We start from the raw sequence: 22269 nt of genomic DNA, 5'->3' as shown, positions 1-22269 counted from the left end.
TTCTTTGTTTTTGTCCACTAAAGTCCTTCTCTAAGTACCTTGTATGATTTTTCCAAGTCAATAAAAACTATGTACACGTCTCTTTTTCTAGCCCTATAATCCTCCATCATTCGTCTCCTTAAATTTCGCATAGAATTATTCAGTAACAAACCTAATGAATTATCACCGGGGTTCATTTCGTGTCCCTTGCCGAGGCATCTAACTTCTGTTGCACACCGTCTTGATTCTCTAAGTTTCTCTAAGGTAGACAACTCACAAGTTTCTGAAGCAGCCAAAAGTTTATTGAATGGATCTTCCTCCCTTGACCAATAACCCAACACTATTAACAACAAAGGACAATAACAAGGTCGCATTGCATCACATTGGTCGCATTATAAAGGTGAAGAAAAACATGTTTTGGACTGTATAAGAGGATATTTTAAGCTTCAGACCAATATTTAGGCATTTTGATAGCCACATCATTTTCGTTACCACGTCACAATTCTGTTACCGCGATCATAACTGTTTTCGTGTTTTTGTACTATGGTTAATAGCGAAGTCACAACTTCTAATTTTGAAGTTTTTTCCAAACTTTGCCAATTGATCTTATCGTCAAATACCTGAATAACCTCCAGGATTGTCCATTTGTTGCCCGCGTGGGTTTGCTTTTGCTTCTCCATATTCTGGACCTGCTTAGAGCCTTAGATTGAAGTTCCCGACTGAAATATAGGTGTATTGCAACAGAAGAGACGTGTCCATTACAAAAGTAGGGGCCTGTTTTGGAATCTCATCGACGCTGAGTTTTACACCAAAACTTCCTTTAATCTTGGACTATTTAATGTTGTTCACAGAACTTTCGTACACAAAGCGAACAAGGGGAATGAAGATCGACCCCTGCCCTAGCCAAATTTCGAAGATAATTCTTTATGAGGAGAGCCCTTAGTCAAGATGGGGAATTGCACGCAAATGTGAAAGCACATGAAATCATAAGAATCTGAAATGGCCCGAAATTGTTGAAATGGTCTGAAAATTGATTAAATAAGATTTTAATGATGTCAATTGCCACCATGTGTTGGTTAAAACCTATTAATGATCAAATTCTTATTGCAAAAGGTTCAATAAGGTGGTTTTTGAAAGAAAAAAATTATTGCAAAGGTGTTTTTTCTGAAAAGTTTCAAAAACTTAAATAAAACAACTATTAAAAATACTGAAGAGGAGAGTTGGAAAATAGCCTTTCATAGTGACATGGGCATTATTTTTGACCAAGAATTGGAAATCCTTATTTCTGTGAATCTGGAATTCTATTAATGAACTATGAGTGAGATTTTTGAGTAGGTACTCTTGAAATATCTAAAATCTTGACATTAATTAAGATGAATAATGATAATGCATCCTTATATTTGCTAAAATATTGAAGGAAAAGCCAAATGAATAGTAACTTGAATTCTTCTGAGTTGACATGGTGTCACCTTTGGCTGCTAGTTTCATTAGGCATTGGTTGTCTTTCACTAAAATTTCTCACTGATCTATCCTTAGGTGGAATCTTAAGATTGTAATTTCACTTTACATCGTAAAATCTTGACGTATAATATTATGTGAAATAAAGTTCCCAAATAAGTTGTCTATAATATTCCCAAATATTTATATGTGGGCTATGTAGAATTATTCACTACTGGAAAACAAAATCTAATGGACCAAATGAATTACATACATGATTCAACTACTCAACCTAGAGAACAACAAATTTGCCAACTACAAAATCATGAACCTGAATTTGTACAACGAATTGAAGCCAACGACGAATCAAGTGACACTCGTCTACCTATGTTTCAATCACATCAAGCTTCACAATATGGTGATATGGGCCCAATTTTGTACTACCAGCTTTGATTTTTTAGGAATTTCATAGAATTGTAGGATTCTACCGATTCTACCGATTCTGCATGTGAATTTACTGGAATTTGACTCTACTTGTGACTCAACTCATATGGGCATAGAGGTATTGTACTACCAATTTCAATTTTTAGGGAATTTCATAGAATCATAGGATTCTACGACCAATTTTTGTGACTTCTCACTATTCTACCGATTCTACATGTGATTTAGTAGAGTTTGATTCCACTTTTGATTCAACTCATATGGGTGTAGTGGGATTGTAAAACTTATGATTCAACGATTAAAAATTACAACCTGATTACATTGGCTAATACCTTACCTTGATGATATGATAAGACAAGATTGTAGTTTTCAATTATATAAATTTCAAGTCTTTGATTTAGTTGCAAAGCTCCATCTGATGCTTGGATTCTTTCGTTGTTGATATGTAACTACAATATAAAGAACTTGCTCATAATTCTTGCCCACCCCCCTTGCCTTTCTCCCTAGAGGAAAATTAAAAAGAAACAAGCTTATTTCTTACTCTAAATTATTTCAGGTTTCAACTCCACCCTGCGGCAGGGAAATGTCACACATCATGAGTACATACAGGTTTGGTGAATAAGAGTACTATTTATTGTGTCTACATTCTCTGTCCTCAAAAGTAAATGACATAGTTTATGTGTTACTCTGGGAAAATTTTTCCATAAATTTCATGCTCTCTACTCTTCTTAAACCTGGCAAAACTCTTTATAAGTTAAGATTTGTAAATGGCATTTGTTTTTGACAAGGTAAATTTTTTTACCCTACGTACTAACCCAAGCTAATATATTCCTCTTTCTATAGGTTGGCAAAGGAAGAGATGTTGGGCTTAACCAGATTGCTCTCTTTGAGGGTAAGGTTGCTGGAGGAAATGGAGAGCAGGTTCTCAGCAGAGACATATACAGGCTGGGGCAGCTATTTGACTTCTTCAGGATGCTTTCTTTCTACTTCACTACTGTGGGTTATTATGTGTGCACGATGGTAAATTTGCATTACTTATATTCCATGAGTGTGTCTGTTTCCAGTCTTGCTTATTTTTTGTTACTGAGACTAATCTTTTCGTTTTTCAAACAGATGACAGTTCTTACTGTATATATCTTCTTGTATGGAAGGGTCTACTTGGTAAGTTTATGAGGATAATTTTGTTTTACCTGTTTCCTTTTGTGTAAGAGCATGAACCATTTACCTGAATGCTTAAAATTAGTTTATTTACAGTGAACACAAAATAATTTTGGATTTAATTGCATTTGGTCCAAGATTCATGAGTACATTAGGCAATGTGGACTATCAAGTTGAACCGTTATTGAATCATTCATGTCAAGGTTGTTTTGTTCTTATTGATGTACCAAGAGTTTTCACTGTTGAAGCGCGAAATGCGGATCGCTGCTCCGGTCTCCGGCTGTAAACATCCAAACCATAATTGTTGGGGAGCACGACTTGAATCCCCGGATCCGTTTTCCGGCGACCTTTTAGAAGTTAGAATCAATGTTCAATGTCTGATTTTTAAGGGTTGCGACTCCTTTTCTCTTGCTCGTTCTATTTTTGAGGGTTGCCGCTCCATTTCTCTTCCTCCATCTGATTTTTTTGGGCAGCCTACTCTTAATCTGTTCGTCTTTCTGATTTTATTTTATTTTTTTTATTTTTTTATTTTTTTTTATGAATGATAGTAGACTTTACAATAGTGGGCTTATCATAAATTGTAGGTAAACTTTAACTAGGCATTATTATTTATAGCTCATTTTCATTTCAACTAGCAAAGTCTTTCTTTTCTTTTTTATCATTTCTTTTTATACTTTTTTTATTCATTTATTTAAAGTTGTAATAAAATACAATATAGACTAAAACTGTACCTACATTTCCTATTGTTTCCGAAACTATAAATTAACATTTCTCGGTTCCGTTTCTGTTTCTCGTATCAAATCGAATTTCGTTAAGGTAAACTTTGGTTTATACTTTTGCAGGCATTCTCGGGACTTGATGAAGGGATTGCAAGAAATGCCAGAACACTAGGAAGCACGGCTTTGGATGCAGTATTAAATACACAATTCTTAGTTCAAATCGGAGTTTTCACAGCAGTGCCCATGATAATGGGCTTCATATTGGAGCTTGGATTGTTAAAGGTAACTGCTTATGTTTTTCCTGTTATTAAATAGTTCATTTGTGCTGTGTAACAGTTGCTTGAACTCTCTTGGTGTTGTCCATTTCCGTCATAATCTCATTTGTCATTTCTGTTGAGAGTATCTCTGTGCCTTTCTTTGTTTTACTTTATTTTGTCAATTTGTTTTTACAAGTTGTAAAGGATTTATGGATGATGAATGCAGGCTATTTTCAGTTTTATTACCATGCAGCTGCAGCTATGTTCAGTCTTCTTCACTTTCTCATTAGGAACAAGGACTCATTATTTTGGTCGCACTATCTTGCATGGAGGTGCCAAAGTATATGTTGCTAACTAATTCTCCTGTGCATAAACTGTCTTTTTGGTTACTGAATTTGTATCGCTTCTGCCAAATCATGGGTACTAATGCTTTTTTCTTGCCAATTATTGTGAACAGTATAGGGCTACTGGTAGGGGATTTGTTGTCCAGCATATCAAGTTTGCTGAGAACTACAGACTTTATTCTAGAAGTCACTTCATCAAGGCGTAAGTGTTCATATTGTTATTGTTATTGTTATTGTTATCGTTATCGTTATCGTTATCGTTATCGTTATCGTTATTGGTATTGTTAATGTTATTGTTATTGTTATTGTTATTGTTATTGTTATTGTTATTGTTTTTGTTTTTGTTTTTGTTTTTGTTTTTGTTTTTGGTTTTGGTTTTGGTATTTTAATTGTTATTGCAAATGCTATTGTTACTATTACTGTTATTGTTACTCTTATTGAATATTTTTGGCTGAAATGGGCATTCTTTAAAAATATGTTCTAAAATGAACACTATTTGCTACAGGCTTGAAGTGGCATTGCTGCTCACTATTTACATTGCGTATGGCTACACAAGGGGTGGTGCTGTCTCTTTTGTGCTGTTGACACTCAGCAGTTGGTTCCTTGTGATTTCCTGGCTCTTTGCTCCATATATCTTTAATCCGTCAGGCTTTGAATGGCAAAAGTAAGTTTGATAAACAAATGTTTTCAGGACACTTAATTTCTCTTCATTTATATATATATATATATATATATATATATATATATATATATATATATATATATATATATATATATAATCTTCATCTTTATTCAACCCTACTTTTTCCTCAAGTGGGAAAGGAATAGAATACGAGATTGCATAACAGACATAATATATGCTTTTGGGCTTCACTAACTATGACCTTCATGTCAAGGATGGAGAGAGATACATAACATTACAGCTAAATTCTTTGTTACCGGGACTCAAGTACATGCATTAGGATTTAAACTCAATTACCTGTGGGAAAGGAAGGCCAAGTTTAGTTGGAACTCCCCAGAATCATATCCTGCTTTAATAGGAGTCATATTTCATTGTTGGTACTAATTGTTTTCTTGATATTGATTAATATAGTTATGGATTCTTAGTAAATAGAATTTTCCCATGATAGGATTGGCATATTGTTATCTAAGGAAGTTCTAGGATCACTAGCCTTTTGTCTATAAGTGGGGGTCGATAATTTAGAAAACGACAAACCTACCAATGCCAATTGGCCCCCATCCGGATAAGTATCGAGGGGGATAAAAAACAATGGTAGATAATTTCGACTTTGTTGGTTTAGACTGCCAAAAGGCCAATTATGACATGTGATTTAAGTTTAGGCCAATTGATTATTGTAAAATATTTTAAAATATTTAAGCTTAGTCCCAACTATTTTACGTTTGGGTTTTCGTGGGGAAAGGTCATTTTTGAGATTTCTTGTTCAAGACCTATAACATTCGGGTTCGGGTTGACCTAATGGCAAAGACATTTGTTTATAGTTTTTCATTTCGATTGTTTAGTGCAACATTACTACATTATTTCAAGAAAACATATTAAATATACATTTGAAAGATTAAGTTATAGCAAATCTAACATAAAAAATGATGTTCAAGTCCATAAAAAATCCAATAACACAAATAAATGAAGGTACCTATAATTTTACATTAGGTAAATACTCACTTTGTCCCTTGATTGCTTAAATGTAGTACTTACTTTGTCACTTGATTGAGTTATAGCAAATCTAGTGCAAAATATGATGCTCAAGTTCATCAAAAATCCAATTACTCAAATAATAGGTAACTACAACTTTTAATTAGGGAAATACTCACTGTCACTTGATTGCTTAAATGTAATATTCAAAGGGTATCAGAAAGGATTTAAGTCTGGTTTAACCCAAAATTACAAAGGCTCATGGAGTTCAGACCGGTTTCACATGATTTGCTAATTTCCTTGCGAATGCGAATCAAAAAAACGAATTATGGTTGGTTAGGTCTATTTTTCGGCAATTTTGAGCAAATCAAGAATACAAAAGCGAATTAGTCGACGAATCCTGTTACATTAGACCTCTAATATATTCGGGTTTCAATTTCATGTTCAAACCCTCACTTTTGAGCTTAGTTTTCAAGTTGGAATATAACAGTCAGCTTTTGACAAGTCTACGAATACAACGGTCAGATTTTTAGAAGTCTACATAACATGCCATGCAAACTTTCTACAGTCCAGGAAAAGACTTCTCATGTTCTGCTTTTTCCTTGATGCCTTCACTTGCCGTTGCTTTTGTTATGCTTCATATCTCTAATTTGGAGTCACTTCCTTTGTTTACATCAGGACTGTGGAAGATTTTGATGACTGGGTCAGTTGGCTTCTCTACAAGGGAGGAATTGGTATTAAAGGTGAACATAGCTGGGAATCTTGGTGGGATGAAGAACAGGTTTGTGTTAACTAGGACCAAACTCTACATGAAAATTGTTATTCTGTATGTCGTCGTTCTTGTTTCTCTTGGTTACTGTGTCTGCTTTGCAGACATTGCCGTTGTGTGCTTTCATAAAATAAGCTAGATCAGCTATACCTCTGAACTTCTTGTTGCGTTAGACAATGAGATGGTTAAATATAATAAGCAACTCTGAGGCAGAACTTTTAGAGTGCTGAATGTCCTGCTGTTTCCCATGTTAAAGAGACACATTAGTGAAATTTAGGTTGTTTCACCAGAATGCGTAAACCAAGGTCCATTCCATGGACTCCCTATGCAGCAAGGCCTTTCAGTTTCTCCTCTATTTTTAGAAGGCCTAGTTTATGGAGATTCATTTGATTTGTCTGTTGAGTAATTTAAATTTTCATGAAATCAAGGGCAAGTGTGGAAATTTTTGCTGAATTTTATGTGTGTTACTTAAAAGAGTGTTGACAACATGTTTTCCCTCAAAATATTTATAAGGCAATTATCATCAGTTTAGGTTCGCGTTTTCTCTTAACATACTTAAGATTATTTGCAAATTTTCTGACAGCTATGCAGATTCATCAAGTTGATTATTGTTTGTTTCCATTTTTTTAATCTAAATATAAGTATTGGGAATTAAGCTTTCTTTTTTCCAAAAGTTTTTTCGATTTCCCCATATTTTTTTTACCAATCTCAACATTGTTATGCTCTTGCAGATGCATATCCATACTTGGAGAGGTCGTATTCTAGAAACAATTTTGAGCCTGAGGTTCTTCATGTTTCAGTATGGAATTGTCTACAAGCTCCATGTTATGCCATCAAACACATCTTTGGCGGTTAGTTTCTTGGTCTTAATTGTAAATCTTACTTTTATTTCTTGCTTTTTTTAACGTTGGATTTAGATCAAGATGCTTGTATGCTGGGTTATATATTAATCTTGATCCGGATATTTTATTCAATGCAAGAAGTGATCAAAATCTGAAACACTTCACCTTCTGCAGTATTTGCATTGATCCATTATTTTATCACAGAAGTTTCCAAGCAAAGATTTACCAATTTTAGTAGTGATTATCATTTTGGTGCATGTGTACAATAAGTTTGTTTGAGTTTTTATGTTGCTTTTCTTGTGTTGGAAATGGAATTTAACACCTACTGCTGACGAAATTTATTGTCCTGACCATTGCTGCTATGTTCCCAGATATATGGCTTCTCCTGGATTGTTCTATCAGTCATCGTAATCATATTTAAGGTTTGATTTCATGTTCAAATAGAAAAAATTTCTTTTTTTTAAGCAAAGCTAATGAAGTTTTGACGTTCTGCAGATATTCAGTTTTAGTCCCAAAAAGTATGCTGGATTCCAGCTGTGGATGCGTTTTTTCCAGGGAGTCACTGCTTTGGGACTTGTGGCTGCCATCACTCTTGTTATCATGCTCACCGATCTCACTATTCCAGACGTGCTAGCCTGTGTCCTTGCTTTCATTGCAACCGGATGGGGTATATTATGTGTAAGTATCTACCTGAAAATAATGCTACCTCTTTTAGTCAAAGTAAAAATTTGCATTTTGTTTAATCGATATGAAACTAGAAAGTGACTTCCAGCTCTTAGAAAATCTCGGAATTTTTTTTTCCGAGTTATTACTAATCGAAATCTCATACTTAAAAGGAAAAATTGTCAAAAAATACCTAATAAAAAATTTCTTTTGTAAAGACTACCTAATAAAAGAATATTTTTTGTAATCCAAAGAGTACCAAGGAACGTTTTCCTTCAGTTGACCGTCAAATATAAGGGTTGATTGGTCAAAATCGAAAAGTCTTCTTCCTCATCTTCAATTTCTTTCCAATTCAATTTCCTCACTCATGTTCTTCCTCTACTTCTTACTCCAAATAAAAAATTCTTGATTCAATCAATTTTGTTAATGTTCATCAAATTAAGAAATACCCAGTTGCTAAAAGATCGAAAATTTCCTCACTCATCTTCTTCGGCATTAGAAGTTAGGTTAACCTAGACTAGAACAACTTCACTGTTTCTCAGCTCAGTCTCTGATTACTTGATAAAATAATGGAAAGACTCGTCTTCTCTGCAATTCATTCTCGTAATTCGAACACTATGCAACACCCTTAGTTCGTTCCATCCCCTACAATCTTATCAAATTCCTCTTTTCATCAAATTTTCGCAAACCCAACATTTTCCATCTTTGAACAACCTTTTTCTAACCCATCTCCTACCAAATGTCTATATTTCATCACTGTATGTTCAAAACACTCATCTTACAACAATGATTATAATAAAGCACTTGATTTTTTCAACTGGGTCGAAACTAATTGTGGGTTTCAGCACAACCGAAAAATTACAATTCCTTGATTGATATACTGGGTAAGTTTTTTGAGTTTGACAAATGCTGGGAATTGATTCAAAATATGCAAAAAAGTTCATTTTCAATGCCTAATTACATTACTTTTCGTATTATGTTTAAATCCTTCTCTCAGCTGCATAAATGCTTCTCTCAATGAACTTACTTGTTCATCACTCAAATCTTTCCCCATTTTTGTTTGTTCTTTTTTGATTGATTTCAGTAAGAAAAGATGCATTTGTGGTGTTTTGGATTTTGTGGGAAAAATTTTTGTGGGTTGAGGAATTGGAGGAGTTGAGATGATGGCCTTTTTCTTCTTTGTGTTGCCTTGAGACCCAGCATCACCATGGCTTCTGAAAGCTTGTCACTTGTGAGAATTTTCGATTTTAATGGTAGAATTTTCGATTGTGAAGTCAACGTAGAGGAAAAAGATGATTGAGAAAATTGAACTGGAAAGGAAATTGAAGATGAGTGAGGAAATAGAGAGTTATTAAGTATTCACGTGAACTTCATGTGACCAGTCAATCTTATACTTGATGGTCAACTGAAGGAAAACGTTACTTGGTATTCTTTGGAAAAGAAAAAATTTTGTTAGGTACTTTTTAGCAAAACCTTTTTTGTTAGATACTCAGGAAAAAAAAATTTATAAGGTAATTTCTGACAATTTTCCCAAATATAAATAGTAATTCCTGAATCCAAAATACAGGTAATACTCTTTCGCCTATGAGTCTCTTTTGTTTTTTGGACCATTAATCTGTCACTTTTAAGTTGAATATTATTGTTAATCTATAGGTACATAGTCAAATGAGATTTTATTTGATTCATTTTAATGTAAGTTTTATTAATATTAACTTTTTGAAATTTTTTTAATTAATTATACACAATCAGAGATGCTAAGGATATGAATGATGTATTGTCAAGTGTGTAAAGTTAAATGGGTTAGCTTTGTTTGGTTCATCAAATAGAAATGTAAGTAGCCATATACTACTATATAGAATGACCCTTCCGTTACGACTTACCAGACTTTTTAGGGTTATGCATATTCCTGTACAGTGATAGCTAGCTGCCTAGCACAAACTGTGAATCGGTATTATTCTAACAGTTTAGTACCGTTGACAAACAAGGATCATCCTTTCTGAATGCAAATGCCTTTACTCTTTTTGTGTGTTAATCGCTTTGCTTTCCTGTTTGTATGAAATGCAAATTATGCATGGAGAATGTTAGTCGCTTTGCTTTCCTGTTTGTATAACCTTTCACCTGCCTGCCCTGTTTTTACCTTTCAATATTGTATGTTCTAGCTTGCAATCACTTGGAAGAAGGTGGTGAGAAGCATCGGTTTGTGGTATTCCATTCGAGAGTTTGCTAGAATATATGATGCTGGGATGGGTATGATCATCTTTGTACCTGTAGCAATCCTGTCGTGGTTTCCATTCGTCTCAACCTTCCAGTCTCGGCTTCTCTTCAACCAAGCCTTCAGTCGAGGTCTCGAAATCTCAAAGATCCTTGCTGGAAACAAAGCCAATGTTCAGTTATGAGGAATGTCATAAGCTCTTCCGGGTCTCTGAACTGTGACATAGAAAAATGTATTTTGAAATGATCGGGTGCTCGGATGATCTGAAAGTGCACTGCTTCTACTGGTTCTGCAGATGCCAATATTTTGTAGCTCATGCATCTTGGTATGTCTCTAGTTTCATCCCTTTTTGGTTGGAGAGGGGTTTTTGTAAATGCCTAGATGCAGATATATTTATGAGACTTTAATGATTTTGACCGTTAGTACTATGGTTTCATTCAAAGCTCTAATACATGATTCATCTTTGCAGTATCAATCAAATCATACTCCTAAGGTCCTAATTTGAATTGCATGATTATTTTCTAGTAGAAAGTGATATATTAATGAAAAACCTAACTATTAAATACGAATATTTTTTTTTTGGAACAAGAGTTGCTCAATTGGTATTGTTTCTAAGGTGTTAACTTTCTTGTGACGAACTCAAATGCAATCCCTAGTGGCAACAACTATGAATATGGCCAAAATCGCTGATGTTTATATTTTTCTCTATAATGCCCCTCTGATGAAGTAACTTCAAAATAATGTATCTACTTATTTCTTTTTTTAATGTAATTGTAATATGTGAAATTTATTAAATTAATTAACGAATGAACAAATATGATTAAATTAAATTTGTTTTTATTTAATTCTTTCACTATAAAGAAAATAAGATGATTAATGGAAAATTTTGGATAAGGTGGACTTGTCCGTAAATGATTGAAATTCTTATACGTTGTCACTTGTCACCCTTTATATTGTGTTGTCATTTTTAATTTAGAATTGGTGTATAATATATAGTTGAAAAGCTTTAGAGGTCTAATTTCTAATGTCGCAAAGTTTGTATTAATGTGATTTTTCAATCAAAAGTTATAGCAAAAATAGTAAACATGTGTCAAATTTTAGTTTTTAGTATGAGTTAACCCAATTTTATTCCTTTTTGTATTATCGTTCATGATTTATTTACTTAATAATTTTAGTTTTTAGTTAATAATAATAATTTAGTTGATATTTTAATATGCATGAATTTTTAGTATAATTAATAATAGTAATAATTAATTAAGTGATCCAATTCATCAACCATATTGTTTTAATGTTAAATTTTAGTTAAAAGCGTTTTTAAAGAGAAGTTATAGAGACAGAGTTATGAAGATCATTAAGAACAATATTAAAAATTCAACAAATAAAAATAACGATACAATAAAAAGAAAGTGAGTAAAGCCCATAATAAAAAGACAAAAGTTACACGATGGTGATGTTTGGGAGTATATTTTTTTAATTAATATATTGGCTAAAAGAGTGATTTTTGCTGGTTTTCATTTTAAAACTTTGAGGACTATGCTCTAAATTTATTATATTTTTTCCTTTCTCATTCTTATTTACAAATCTTCAAGGCATAGTTGAAAATTTTAAGTCCGTCAAACATATTAGGTTAGGTTCAGATTTGGATAATATATAAACAAGTCAAAACACTTTAACCAATCCGTTTAATTGATTGGTTTGAAAATCACAATCCTAACTTGATCAGCAACATATCAAGTAGAATTGATTTCAATCCACTTGATCCATTTAGTTGTTTATTTTATATTTACAATGAAAAATAAGATAATATTAAATTACTATTTAATTTGGAATTAACACATTAATTGGGTTATGCACTTTTAGTTCAGGTTTAAAATTTTAACTTGAACAAACCCATTTAATAAATAAATTAGATCAAATTGATACATTTAATTAATTGAATCAAAAATCTCAACTCAAACTGAATCATTGAGTTAGATTCAGATCATATTAGGTCGAATCAGCTTTTATGGGTCCTACTGAAAACTGTTGACGTCCTGCACAATTGCAAATTCGCCAGACATAAAATTTCCTGTATTGTATACCAAAACATTAGTATCCAACTGAGAAAACTATAATACGGGAATAATCTGTGTTGTCCTTTCATTAACTCCAACCAATATTTATATAATACAAGATGGTAACCGTAAAATTAGTAAAAAACCGTCACCAAATCGTCACCAAAGATAATGAAACTGCTGAAAGTGTGATAATGTAACCGTCACCAAATATACCAAACCGTCACCAAAGATAATGAAACTGCTGAAAGTGTGATAATGTAACCGTCACCAAATATCTGATGTATACCGCGGAGTGCACATATCCTCAATACCCCCCTCAAGTTGGAGCATGGCGTTCAAAAATGCCCAACTTGGACATAAGTAACTCAAATTGGAACTTTCCGAGAGCCTTAGTGAAAATGTCCGCCAATTGAGAAGAAGTAGAAACATGAGATGTTGTAATCAAACCCTCGAAAATAGCATCCCGCACAAAATGACAATCAACCTCAATGTGCTTCGTACGCTCATGGAAAACCGGGTTTTTGGCAATATGCAAAGCAGACTCACTGTCACAAAAAAGGGGAATAGCTTTGGGATGATGAACTCCCAAGCTCAACAACAAACCTTTCAACCATTTCAACTCACAAGTAATGGCGGCCATAGCCCTGTACTCTGCTTCAGCAGATGATCTAGAAACCGTATGCTGTTTCTTGGTCTTCCAAGAAATTGGAGAATGCCCAAGAAACACAAACCAACCTGTCAAAGACCGACGAGTGAGAGGGCAAGCCGCCCAGTCAGAGTCACACCACCCCTGTAAAGAAAGCTCACTGTCTGCACTCAACAAAATACCTTGTCCAGGAGTACCTTTCAAATACCGAACTACACGCATGGCAGCCTCCCAATGATCAATGCGAGGCTCCTGCATAAACTGAGACAAAATATGCACCGAGTATGCTAAATCTGGGCGAGTTACTGTAAGATAAATCAGACGACCCACAAGTCGTCTGTAAGGTGCAGGATCGGAAAGGCGATCTCCTGTAGCTAGACCTAGTCTGTGGTTTTGTTCCATAGGAAAGCCACAAGGTTTCGCCCCAAGTAAACCGGCCTCAGAAATAATATCCAACGTATACTTACGTTGACAAAGAAACAAACCCTGTGAACTTCTAGCAACTTCAATACCCAGAAAATCTTTCAAACAACCTAGATCTTTCATTTTAAAACAGTCATTAAGATATGCTTTGAAAACACCAGTGGCAGCGGAATTATTACCAGAAATAATGAGATCATCAACATATACTAAGACATTTATTTGAACTGTGCCTTTAGTATAAGTGAAAAGAGAGTAATCAGAGTAAGATTGTAAGAAACCATACCCTTTCAAAGCAGAGACCAACTTAGCAAACCAACAACGAGGGGCTTGTTTCAAACCATACAAAGACTTGCGAAGACGACACACCAAGGACGGATCAGAACTCTCAAAACCAGGAGGGAGTTTCATGTAAATCTCCTCGTCAAGATCACCATGAAGAAAAGCATTGTGAACATCCATTTGATGAAGTTCCCAATTCTTAGAAGCCGCAATAGCAAGGAAAGCGCGAACTGTAGTCATCTTAGCAACGGGAGCAAAAGTCTCATGATAGTCAATTCCGACCTGCTGATGATTGCCCAAAACAACCAAACGAGACTTCAAACGTTCAACTTCGCCATTAGACTTGAACTTGGTTTTGTAGACCCACTGGCTACCAAGCGCACGCTTACCCGCGGGTAGATGTTCTAAAGTCCAAGTTCCATTGTCCTCCAAAGCCTGTATTTCATTCTGCATAGATTTTTGCCAATCCAAGGATTTCATAGCCTCTTTAAAAGATTTTGGTTCCTTGTCAATCACAAGGGCTGTAATAAACTTCCTATAATTCACAGAATACTTATGACAATGTATGTAATGTGCCAGAGGATAAGGATTACCTGAAGAAGCATGATTAGACCGAGAGTTTGAAAGAGACGAATTATGAGCAATGACGGAATGAGTAACAAATGGTTTCCCAGAAGGATCAACAAAATCACGGAGCAAAACCGAGGGATACTTATCCCGAAAACCACGACCCAAAGGCTCCGGAGAAGAGAAGTCAGTGGTAGGCTCAGGGGACAATGAAGCAGTGTTGTCTGGCTGCTGTGGCTGCTGATCAGCAGCTGAAGGAGAGGAAGACGCGCGCTCCTGCAGTAGTCCATTACCTACGCTCGGGGAATCTGTAGCGTATGGAGCTGACTGCTGCGAATGTGGCTGCTGCAAAGGAGAAATAGCTGGCTGCAGACTGTCCGCATCTAAAGTTTCTAAAGTCTCAAACTCCAAAAAATCATCATGAACAGGAATAGGTCCATCAAAAGTATTAGGAGTAATATGGACATCTTCCGGGGATCCAAAAGGGAACACATCCTCAACAAACTTCACATCTCGGGAAACAAAAAACACCTTTGAATCAAGATCATACACTCTCCAACCTTTCATACCGTAAGGATAACCCACAAACACACACTTTCTACTACGGCTAGCAAATTTATCGCCATGAGTTTGCTGATTATGCGCAAAACACAAACACCCAAAAGTACGTATGGCATCAAAGGAAGGGAGTTTGTTAAAGAGGATTTCAAATGGTGTTTTGTTGTGTAAAAGTGGAGTTGGTGTGCGATTAATCAAATGAGCAGCGGCAAGGACACACTACCCCCAAAAGTAAATAGGTAATTTGGCCTGAAATCTCAAAGCTCGGGCAACAGATAAAATATGTTTGTGTTTACGTTCCACTCTCCCATTTTGTTGAGGCGTACCCACACAAGAATGTTGAAAAATTATTCCAGTCGCATTGAAAAACTCAAACAAACAATTAAATTCATTACCATTATCACTTTGCACGATTTTAATTTTTTGATTAAACTGACGATCAACCATTGCAACAAACATCATAAACATTTTAAAGACCTCCATTTTATCAAGAAGTAAATAAATCCAAACTGCTCTAGAATAATCATCAACAATTGTCAGAAAATAACGAGCCTTACAAGAAGAAACATGTCTATACGGCCCCCACAAATCACAATGCACTTTTTCAAAAATTCTAGAAGCTCTATTAGTACTCAAAGGAAAACGAACTCTAGAGTGTTTAGCACGCATACATATTTCACACCCCTTATCTAAAACATCTCTATTATTACGAAGTTGAGGAAGCAACTTTACTACTTTCTCGGAAGGATGACCCAAACGACGATGCCATAAATCCAGGGACGAAGCTTCAATCGCACCCACTTGAGGAACCAATTCCGTATTGCTAAAATAGTATAATCTGTCTCTCCTAGTTCCCGTCCCAATCAGCTCCTTCGTTGGGTCCTGTATGACACAAATGTGTTGAGTAAATTGAACAGTACAATTAAGATTGTCATTAAGCTGTGAAATAGAAAGCAAATTGCAACGCAAATTAGGAACAAATAAAACGCCTGTGAGAGTGAGTTTATCCGACAAGCGAACAGAGCCAATTAAAGAAGCATTAACAATGTCACCATTGGGCAATCCAACAAGACAATTAAAACTCTCAGTGTCGAACAACCAAGAAATATCTCCTGTAACATGATGTGTAGCACCGGTGTCAATGATCCAAGAGGTGGAATCAAACTGAGGTGGCGGCGGTGGTGGTGTTTCACTGTCCACCATTTTACTGAAAAAATCCTTGAGAGAAAAAAAAAATTAGTGTTTAACGTGGCTCCGATACCATGAGAAAACTATAATACGGGAATAATCTGTGTTGTCCTTTCATTAACTCCAACCAATATTTATATAATACAAGATGGTAACCGTAGAATTAGTAAAAAACCGTCACCAAAGATAATGAAACTGCTGAAAGTGTGATAATGTAACCGTCACCAAATATACCAAACCGTCACCAAAGATAATGAAACTGCTGAAAGTGTGATAATGTAACCGTCACCAAATATCTGATGTATACCGCGGAGTGCACATATCCTCAATACCAACTTTGGGAAATTATTGTACTAGATAAGACTATCAGAAGGTCAAAACTCTAAACATAAAGTTCCCATAAATGAAAATTTCAGGTTAATATTTTACATACTATAATCTGGAATAATAATTTACAGATTGCCATCAAGAAAATATTAAATTAGACAGCCTTCTGAACAAGCTCAACCAGCACTTGATAACAGCAAAAGTTTTCATAAAATCTCTCTAACCAGAAACATGTCATTACAGCTTGTAATTTACATGGCATTTTTAAAAATGTTTGCTACCGACTGAAGATTTAGAGACGCTAGCTACTGGCTGCCATGGCGATAGCTTGGTTGTTGACCCTAGAATCACCTATAACAGGAGTCTGATCTACCTCTGCCTCTGAGACACTCAGATCTGGTGAATGAACATGGTTTATTGGATGGTCATATTTACATGCAGGTCCATACTTGCAAATTCCATATCGACTGTAATAACTGCAAACATTTTCACCCTGAAGTGTAATCAAAATTAGAAAATTAACAAAAAAATATAATATCCAAAACATAAAATAAATGATCATAACTTTCAGGTATAGTTCCATTAAACCAAGCTTCTCACATATACTGATTAATATGGTAAGACGGTTTGTTTTGTCCAGTGGAAATCTATTCTTTCTCCCAACAAAATAGACATTTATGATTTATATCAATAAATTGATTCATCAAAATCGCTTATACTCAGTTAGGCAAACAGTTTTTCCATAAACTCGTTATTAAATTAAAGTTCTTTTTCAAAGACAATCTTTTTTAGCACTTATATACTTAAAATCATCACAGGTGCACAGCTATTAGCTATTTTCATTGGTTTTCTTCCAACACAATCCAAATTTAGAGCCTTACTGGTCCACCAAGCATAGTGTAAGAATATCATGGTCTTCATTATATCACGACCTTATTGTAGAAGTGTAAAAATATCTTGCGCTTCATTATATCATGACCTTATTGTAGAGGTTTTAAGATTACCAGGACCTAGATAGGTTTAGACAACTGCAAAGCCCATACATTGACCACAAAGCTGTTTTGAGACGTCACGGTGACCGCGATCAAAAATGCACTTTTGCACTGTGCCTAGAAGGTCTAAAAAGGGATCACATTGGTGAACACTAGGCTGCTTCCCGACATGTATCAAAATAATCTGCACCTTACATGGAGGAATATATATCTACCTTATCAAGTTTGATCAAGCAAAATATAGCAGGTTCTTCGTACACAAAAAATACTATAAGCATAAACCAATAAACCCAAAAGAGAAAAGGTTGCAGAAGTATTTTAACTTACAGGTCTTAGAGGCAAGCCCAAGTCACTGAGATGACACGAAGGTGACACAGCCATCACACGTTTGGGATGGTGGAATTTACATGCAGATTTGTATTTACAATTCCCATTTTTTACGAAGTAACTGCATTCAGGTTGGCCAGGCCTTTCTGGAAAATCATCACCCAGCATCTGCTCTGGCCTCTCAGGAAGCTGATTATTCATTGTATACGTTGGTGGCAGGTGCATACTCCTCTGAGGTTGATATACCTGAGCCTTCAAGGGGGCACAAAAACGAAAGATGTGATAATTGTTGCTAAGACAATCTGAAAGTTAACTCAAATAACACTACTCCATCCATCCATGTTTAGTTTGCCACATATTCCTTTTATGGTGTCCCAAATTAGTTGCTAGATTATCGTGTTTAGTATGTTCTACATAACCTTATGTATTTTCTTACTTCGCCCCACACAACCCTAGGAATATAAGTAGACCCAACTTTCCATTACCTTCTCATTCATCATTTTTAGTATGTTTCTACCTAACCAACCTTGACTATTATCCTACTTCACCTCAGACAGCCCTAGGAATGTAAGTGGACCCAACTTTCCATTACCTTCCCAATCCTACCAAACCAATCCGAAACTCATGAGTGGCAACTACACTTGGATGAAAGGAGCAAAATTCTTTTTTTTTCTCTCTCTTTTCTAATTCATTTTCTTCCATATTTGGTAGCAAATCTCTCAGCTTCTCAACTTTAATTTCTCATCACCCCTCGCCAAAGATAAACATCATTAGCACGAACATGGTATATCAAATAATCACATTCTTCTGATATTGTTTAGTACTCATGGAGCAAGATAGAGTAGAATACACCTATAATTTGTTTGCTCTACTTATAGCATCAAAGACAAGGCAATTTACCACGACTAGAGCTATCAAATTTGGTGCTTTGAGTTCGGATTTCAGGTATTACATCTCAGTTTGGTCATCTCGGGCTGTGTAGTCCATAATCATGTACATTTGGTATTTGGTGTGCTTCTTAGGTTCAGGTCATATTCGTACTTTGTCATGTCAACTAAGACTTTGTTGTCATTCTTCAACACTTATATTCTACATAATAGGCATGTTTAGTAGAGCCTACCTGGTAAGCATTCCATTCTGGCTGCATAGGAACACCTTGAGTAGGCGGAAATATAATAGATACATAAGGAGGGCTTTCATTCAAAGCAGGAGGAGGAGACCAGGATGGCTTATTCGATTGTGAGGCATTGGGCGAATAGACAGATCCTCCATTACCATATTTGGGCAAGGCATCAGGTCCTCCAATAGATGTCGGGTCAGGATGGTTAAACCTACAGTTAGCTGCAAACTTGCATGAGCCATTACGCATGTAAAAAGGGCATTCTTTCTCTCCCTGCAAAGACAATCCCGTCACAAAACATAAAATGAAATAGAAAAGGTAAAAATAAAATGCAGACAGTGCGTGGTGATTGAAGCATTAAAGAGGACAATCAATCACCATAACAAAATTCTAATAGCCAAAGATCGAGATAATAAAAATTTATTTTCAGTACCGGACGAATCGGCAAACCCATAAAATTAAGCGTGAAGGTGGAATTTGTTTTCCTGCTGTGATTAAATTTACAAGCTTTCCCAAACTTACACCCACCAGGACGATCAAAGTACTGCATTAAGAGGGGACAAAAATAAAAGAGTCAGTTAACTCTTACAGCAAAACGTAGTGAGGCACTGTTCTCTTCAACTTTAGTTTATAAAATTCTGTATCAAGAAAACAGTTCGGACCAGTAACAAAATCAGCTATATTGATTAAGAAAGAAAAATAAGTAACTACAATGAACAAAAATAAATTAACGAAATTCAATTTCCAGCAATAACATGCAGTTTCACGAATCAAAATTAGTGAAGTAAAAATAAGATGAAAACAACGTGTCAGTACCCAATGCCAAGAGGGTCCTGCCTAGGGGGGGACTTGTGGGTCGGACATACACAATGCAGCCTTACCTTACTTCCAAACACATTGGAAATTTCACATAAATAAAAGTAGAAATAATTTAGCTAGCCATTCTATAATAGTCCATAACAATTTCAAACTAAAGAATTATATATCTTTGGTTCCATCAAAAATGGATATATCATGAAACAAACAATACAATTTCAAACTACAAAATTGTACATCAGCTCCATCAAAAATGGACATACTATTTAAAGAGCAATGAAAATGTCAAAGCCAAAAGATGAGGATCCTGCTTAAGAAATCAAAGACATATTTGAGATGAAAATGAGATCCCTACTTGTCCAAATGTTGATCATTTCGAAATAAAGAAAATATAAGAGGACATTATTTTTTGGTGTTTTTTGGTCGTAGACATAGAATTGTAGTTATAAACAGATCATATAATGATATACATGCATAATTTTTCAGATAAAGTTGTAGATTTAGATATCTGGCTAAATGGAGACGTATTAGAAATTAAAAGTACCATTGAAGATATTAACTTTAAATAATAATGCATTAGAATAAAAAAAAACTAACTAGGGATAAAATAACTCTTTGATCATGCTGAAACTTTCTAACTTCCAGGGCAGATCCATCACACACTTGCTCTTATCCTATGATATGATGCATAAATTTCAGAGTTCACATTATACTAAAATAAATTGCAACTTGCAAGTATTATTACTCCCAAAATCTGCTACATCGAAAAAAGCGAATTATGGTCGATTTTAGGCTATTTATGGGTCATTTTGAACGAATCGCGAATTTAAAAAGCAAATTAGTCAGCGAATTATGTAACACTGCTTCAATCACAGGTTTAGCTAGTTGAAAAATTGTTGGGGAATTTTGAAACAGCACGGTGCAATGAAATTGTCCTCCGGGTAATGCCAGAAAATCTATAATAGGAATAACTCGGATCATTCAGAACTTCCAAACATACATAAGATCATAGGTGGAGACATATATCTTTCCTTTCACACCACATTACATCCAAATTTTCTACAATGATAAAAACTCAGCACTGCCTTTAGGCTGCAGGAACAGCTACTCATAAACACGTATCAACAATCCAACAGACAGAATGTACCTTGACCATGGAGCATCTAAGAATTATAGCAACACACAAGTACATTCAAACACAACTTGTATAAAAGCATCATTTTTTACTCAACAATACCAATAGTCAAGTATTCACAATACCAATATTGGACATACAGCAAACTATGGGATACAAGTTATGATGTATAGTTAAAAATCCTTTAAAATCAAAATATCATGAAAAATGTAGTGATTACTGATTACACAGAAAATTATCACACAATTATTACAAAGAATTTCCCATTCTGAAGAAAAAGGACATTTTATACCTTGCAATCAATCTGTTCTTTTTGCAAAGATTCATCGTTTTCCTTCACCTTCTGTGAAGCAGATTCAGCAGATTCTTCCTTCACCTTCACCTTAACACCCTATAACAATGGTGAAAACAAAGATTAATATATTCCCACAAACAAACCCTAAAGCTAAAAAATCAAAATCAAATTTGATGTTTTAAACCTGATATTTCCTATGATTGGAAGGGTGATTAAACTTGCAATTCATTCCAAATTTGCAAGTCCCATTACGGACAAAAAAGGAACAATCTTCAGCATCGGGTCTCAAAGGAAACCTGCTAGTATTATTATTACTTTTCCTACGACTCAAATCTTTTTCTCTCTCCTCATTTTTAATCACATTCTCAATTTCCCCGTTACCTTCTTCCTCAACTCCGTTTTCTCTCTCCTCATTTTTGCTTTCATCCTCTATTTCCCCTTTTTCTTCTTCGTTATTTTCATCTTCTCTATCCTCGGAGCGACGATCGCAATCACCTTCACCATTATCGTCAGCTTCAACTTTGGTATCGTGAATCGAAAGAGAAGTTAGTTCGCCACCAACAGACTCGGAAGATTGGTGATGATCATGATCAAGTGAAGGAGAAGAAGGAGAATCAGATTCTACAGAGGTAATTTGCAAATTATTTTGATGAATGGAAAGACCTAAAGGACAGGTAATCGAAGAAGGAGATGAAGATTGTAACCCTAACTCCATTGTTGTTTCTCTAACATTTCAAAACCCTAGAAAAGGGAATTTTTGAGGTGGTTTGTTGAAAAAAAAGGGAAAAAGTGCACACAAGTATAGATATTGGTAGTAGTAGTAGCAGCAGCAGCACCAGTGTAATGGTTTAATACTGTTTGTCAATCTCCTTACACGCTATATAGTTGGTATATGGAGTACTTACTCCATTCTAAAATAATCGGTTAATTACGATTTTTGATACTATTTATCGTTTAAGCTTTATTATAATTTTTAGATGTTTATAGTTCAATATAAAAATAATTAAAATAACGTATTAAATTATGTAATAAGTCAAATGTAGCAAGTATATAGGAACGAAGGAAGT

General features: G+C 35.0%; 2 protein-coding genes across 2 annotated transcripts in view; one reads left to right on the top strand and one right to left on the bottom strand.

Annotated features, from left to right (window-relative positions):
- Positions 1–11407, top strand: part of LOC130827139 (callose synthase 10) — a 59866-nt gene extending 48459 nt beyond the window's left edge. Inside the window, exons 40-51 of the mRNA XM_057692777.1 lie at positions 2414–2466; positions 2701–2877; positions 2971–3018; positions 3858–4016; positions 4218–4331; positions 4449–4537; positions 4841–4999; positions 6665–6767; positions 7487–7606; positions 7969–8019; positions 8093–8275; positions 10420–11407. Coding sequence (XP_057548760.1) covers positions 2414–2466; positions 2701–2877; positions 2971–3018; positions 3858–4016; positions 4218–4331; positions 4449–4537; positions 4841–4999; positions 6665–6767; positions 7487–7606; positions 7969–8019; positions 8093–8275; positions 10420–10656 — 1493 coding nt within the window. The 3' untranslated portion in view covers positions 10657–11407. The remainder of the gene's footprint in view (positions 1–2413; positions 2467–2700; positions 2878–2970; positions 3019–3857; positions 4017–4217; positions 4332–4448; positions 4538–4840; positions 5000–6664; positions 6768–7486; positions 7607–7968; positions 8020–8092; positions 8276–10419) is intronic.
- Positions 11408–16561: 5154 nt separating this feature from the next.
- Positions 16562–22061, bottom strand: LOC130827170 (zinc finger CCCH domain-containing protein 67). The gene is made up of 6 exons (XM_057692819.1): positions 21387–22061; positions 21200–21298; positions 19390–19500; positions 18957–19229; positions 17837–18088; positions 16562–17010 (listed from the first exon to the last, which is right to left on the bottom strand). Exons 1-6 carry the CDS (start codon positions 21915–21917, stop codon positions 16819–16821), a joined length of 1458 nt encoding a protein of 485 aa, XP_057548802.1. The 5' UTR covers positions 21918–22061; the 3' UTR covers positions 16562–16818.
- Positions 22062–22269: the final 208 nt, after the last annotated feature.

Source organism: Amaranthus tricolor, chromosome 11 (assembly GCF_026212465.1).
Source record: "Amaranthus tricolor cultivar Red isolate AtriRed21 chromosome 11, ASM2621246v1, whole genome shotgun sequence".
NCBI lineage: Eukaryota > Viridiplantae > Streptophyta > Magnoliopsida > Caryophyllales > Amaranthaceae > Amaranthus > Amaranthus tricolor.
The sequence above is the reverse complement of the archived record's forward strand: the minus strand, read 5'-3'. Positions and strand labels throughout refer to the sequence as shown.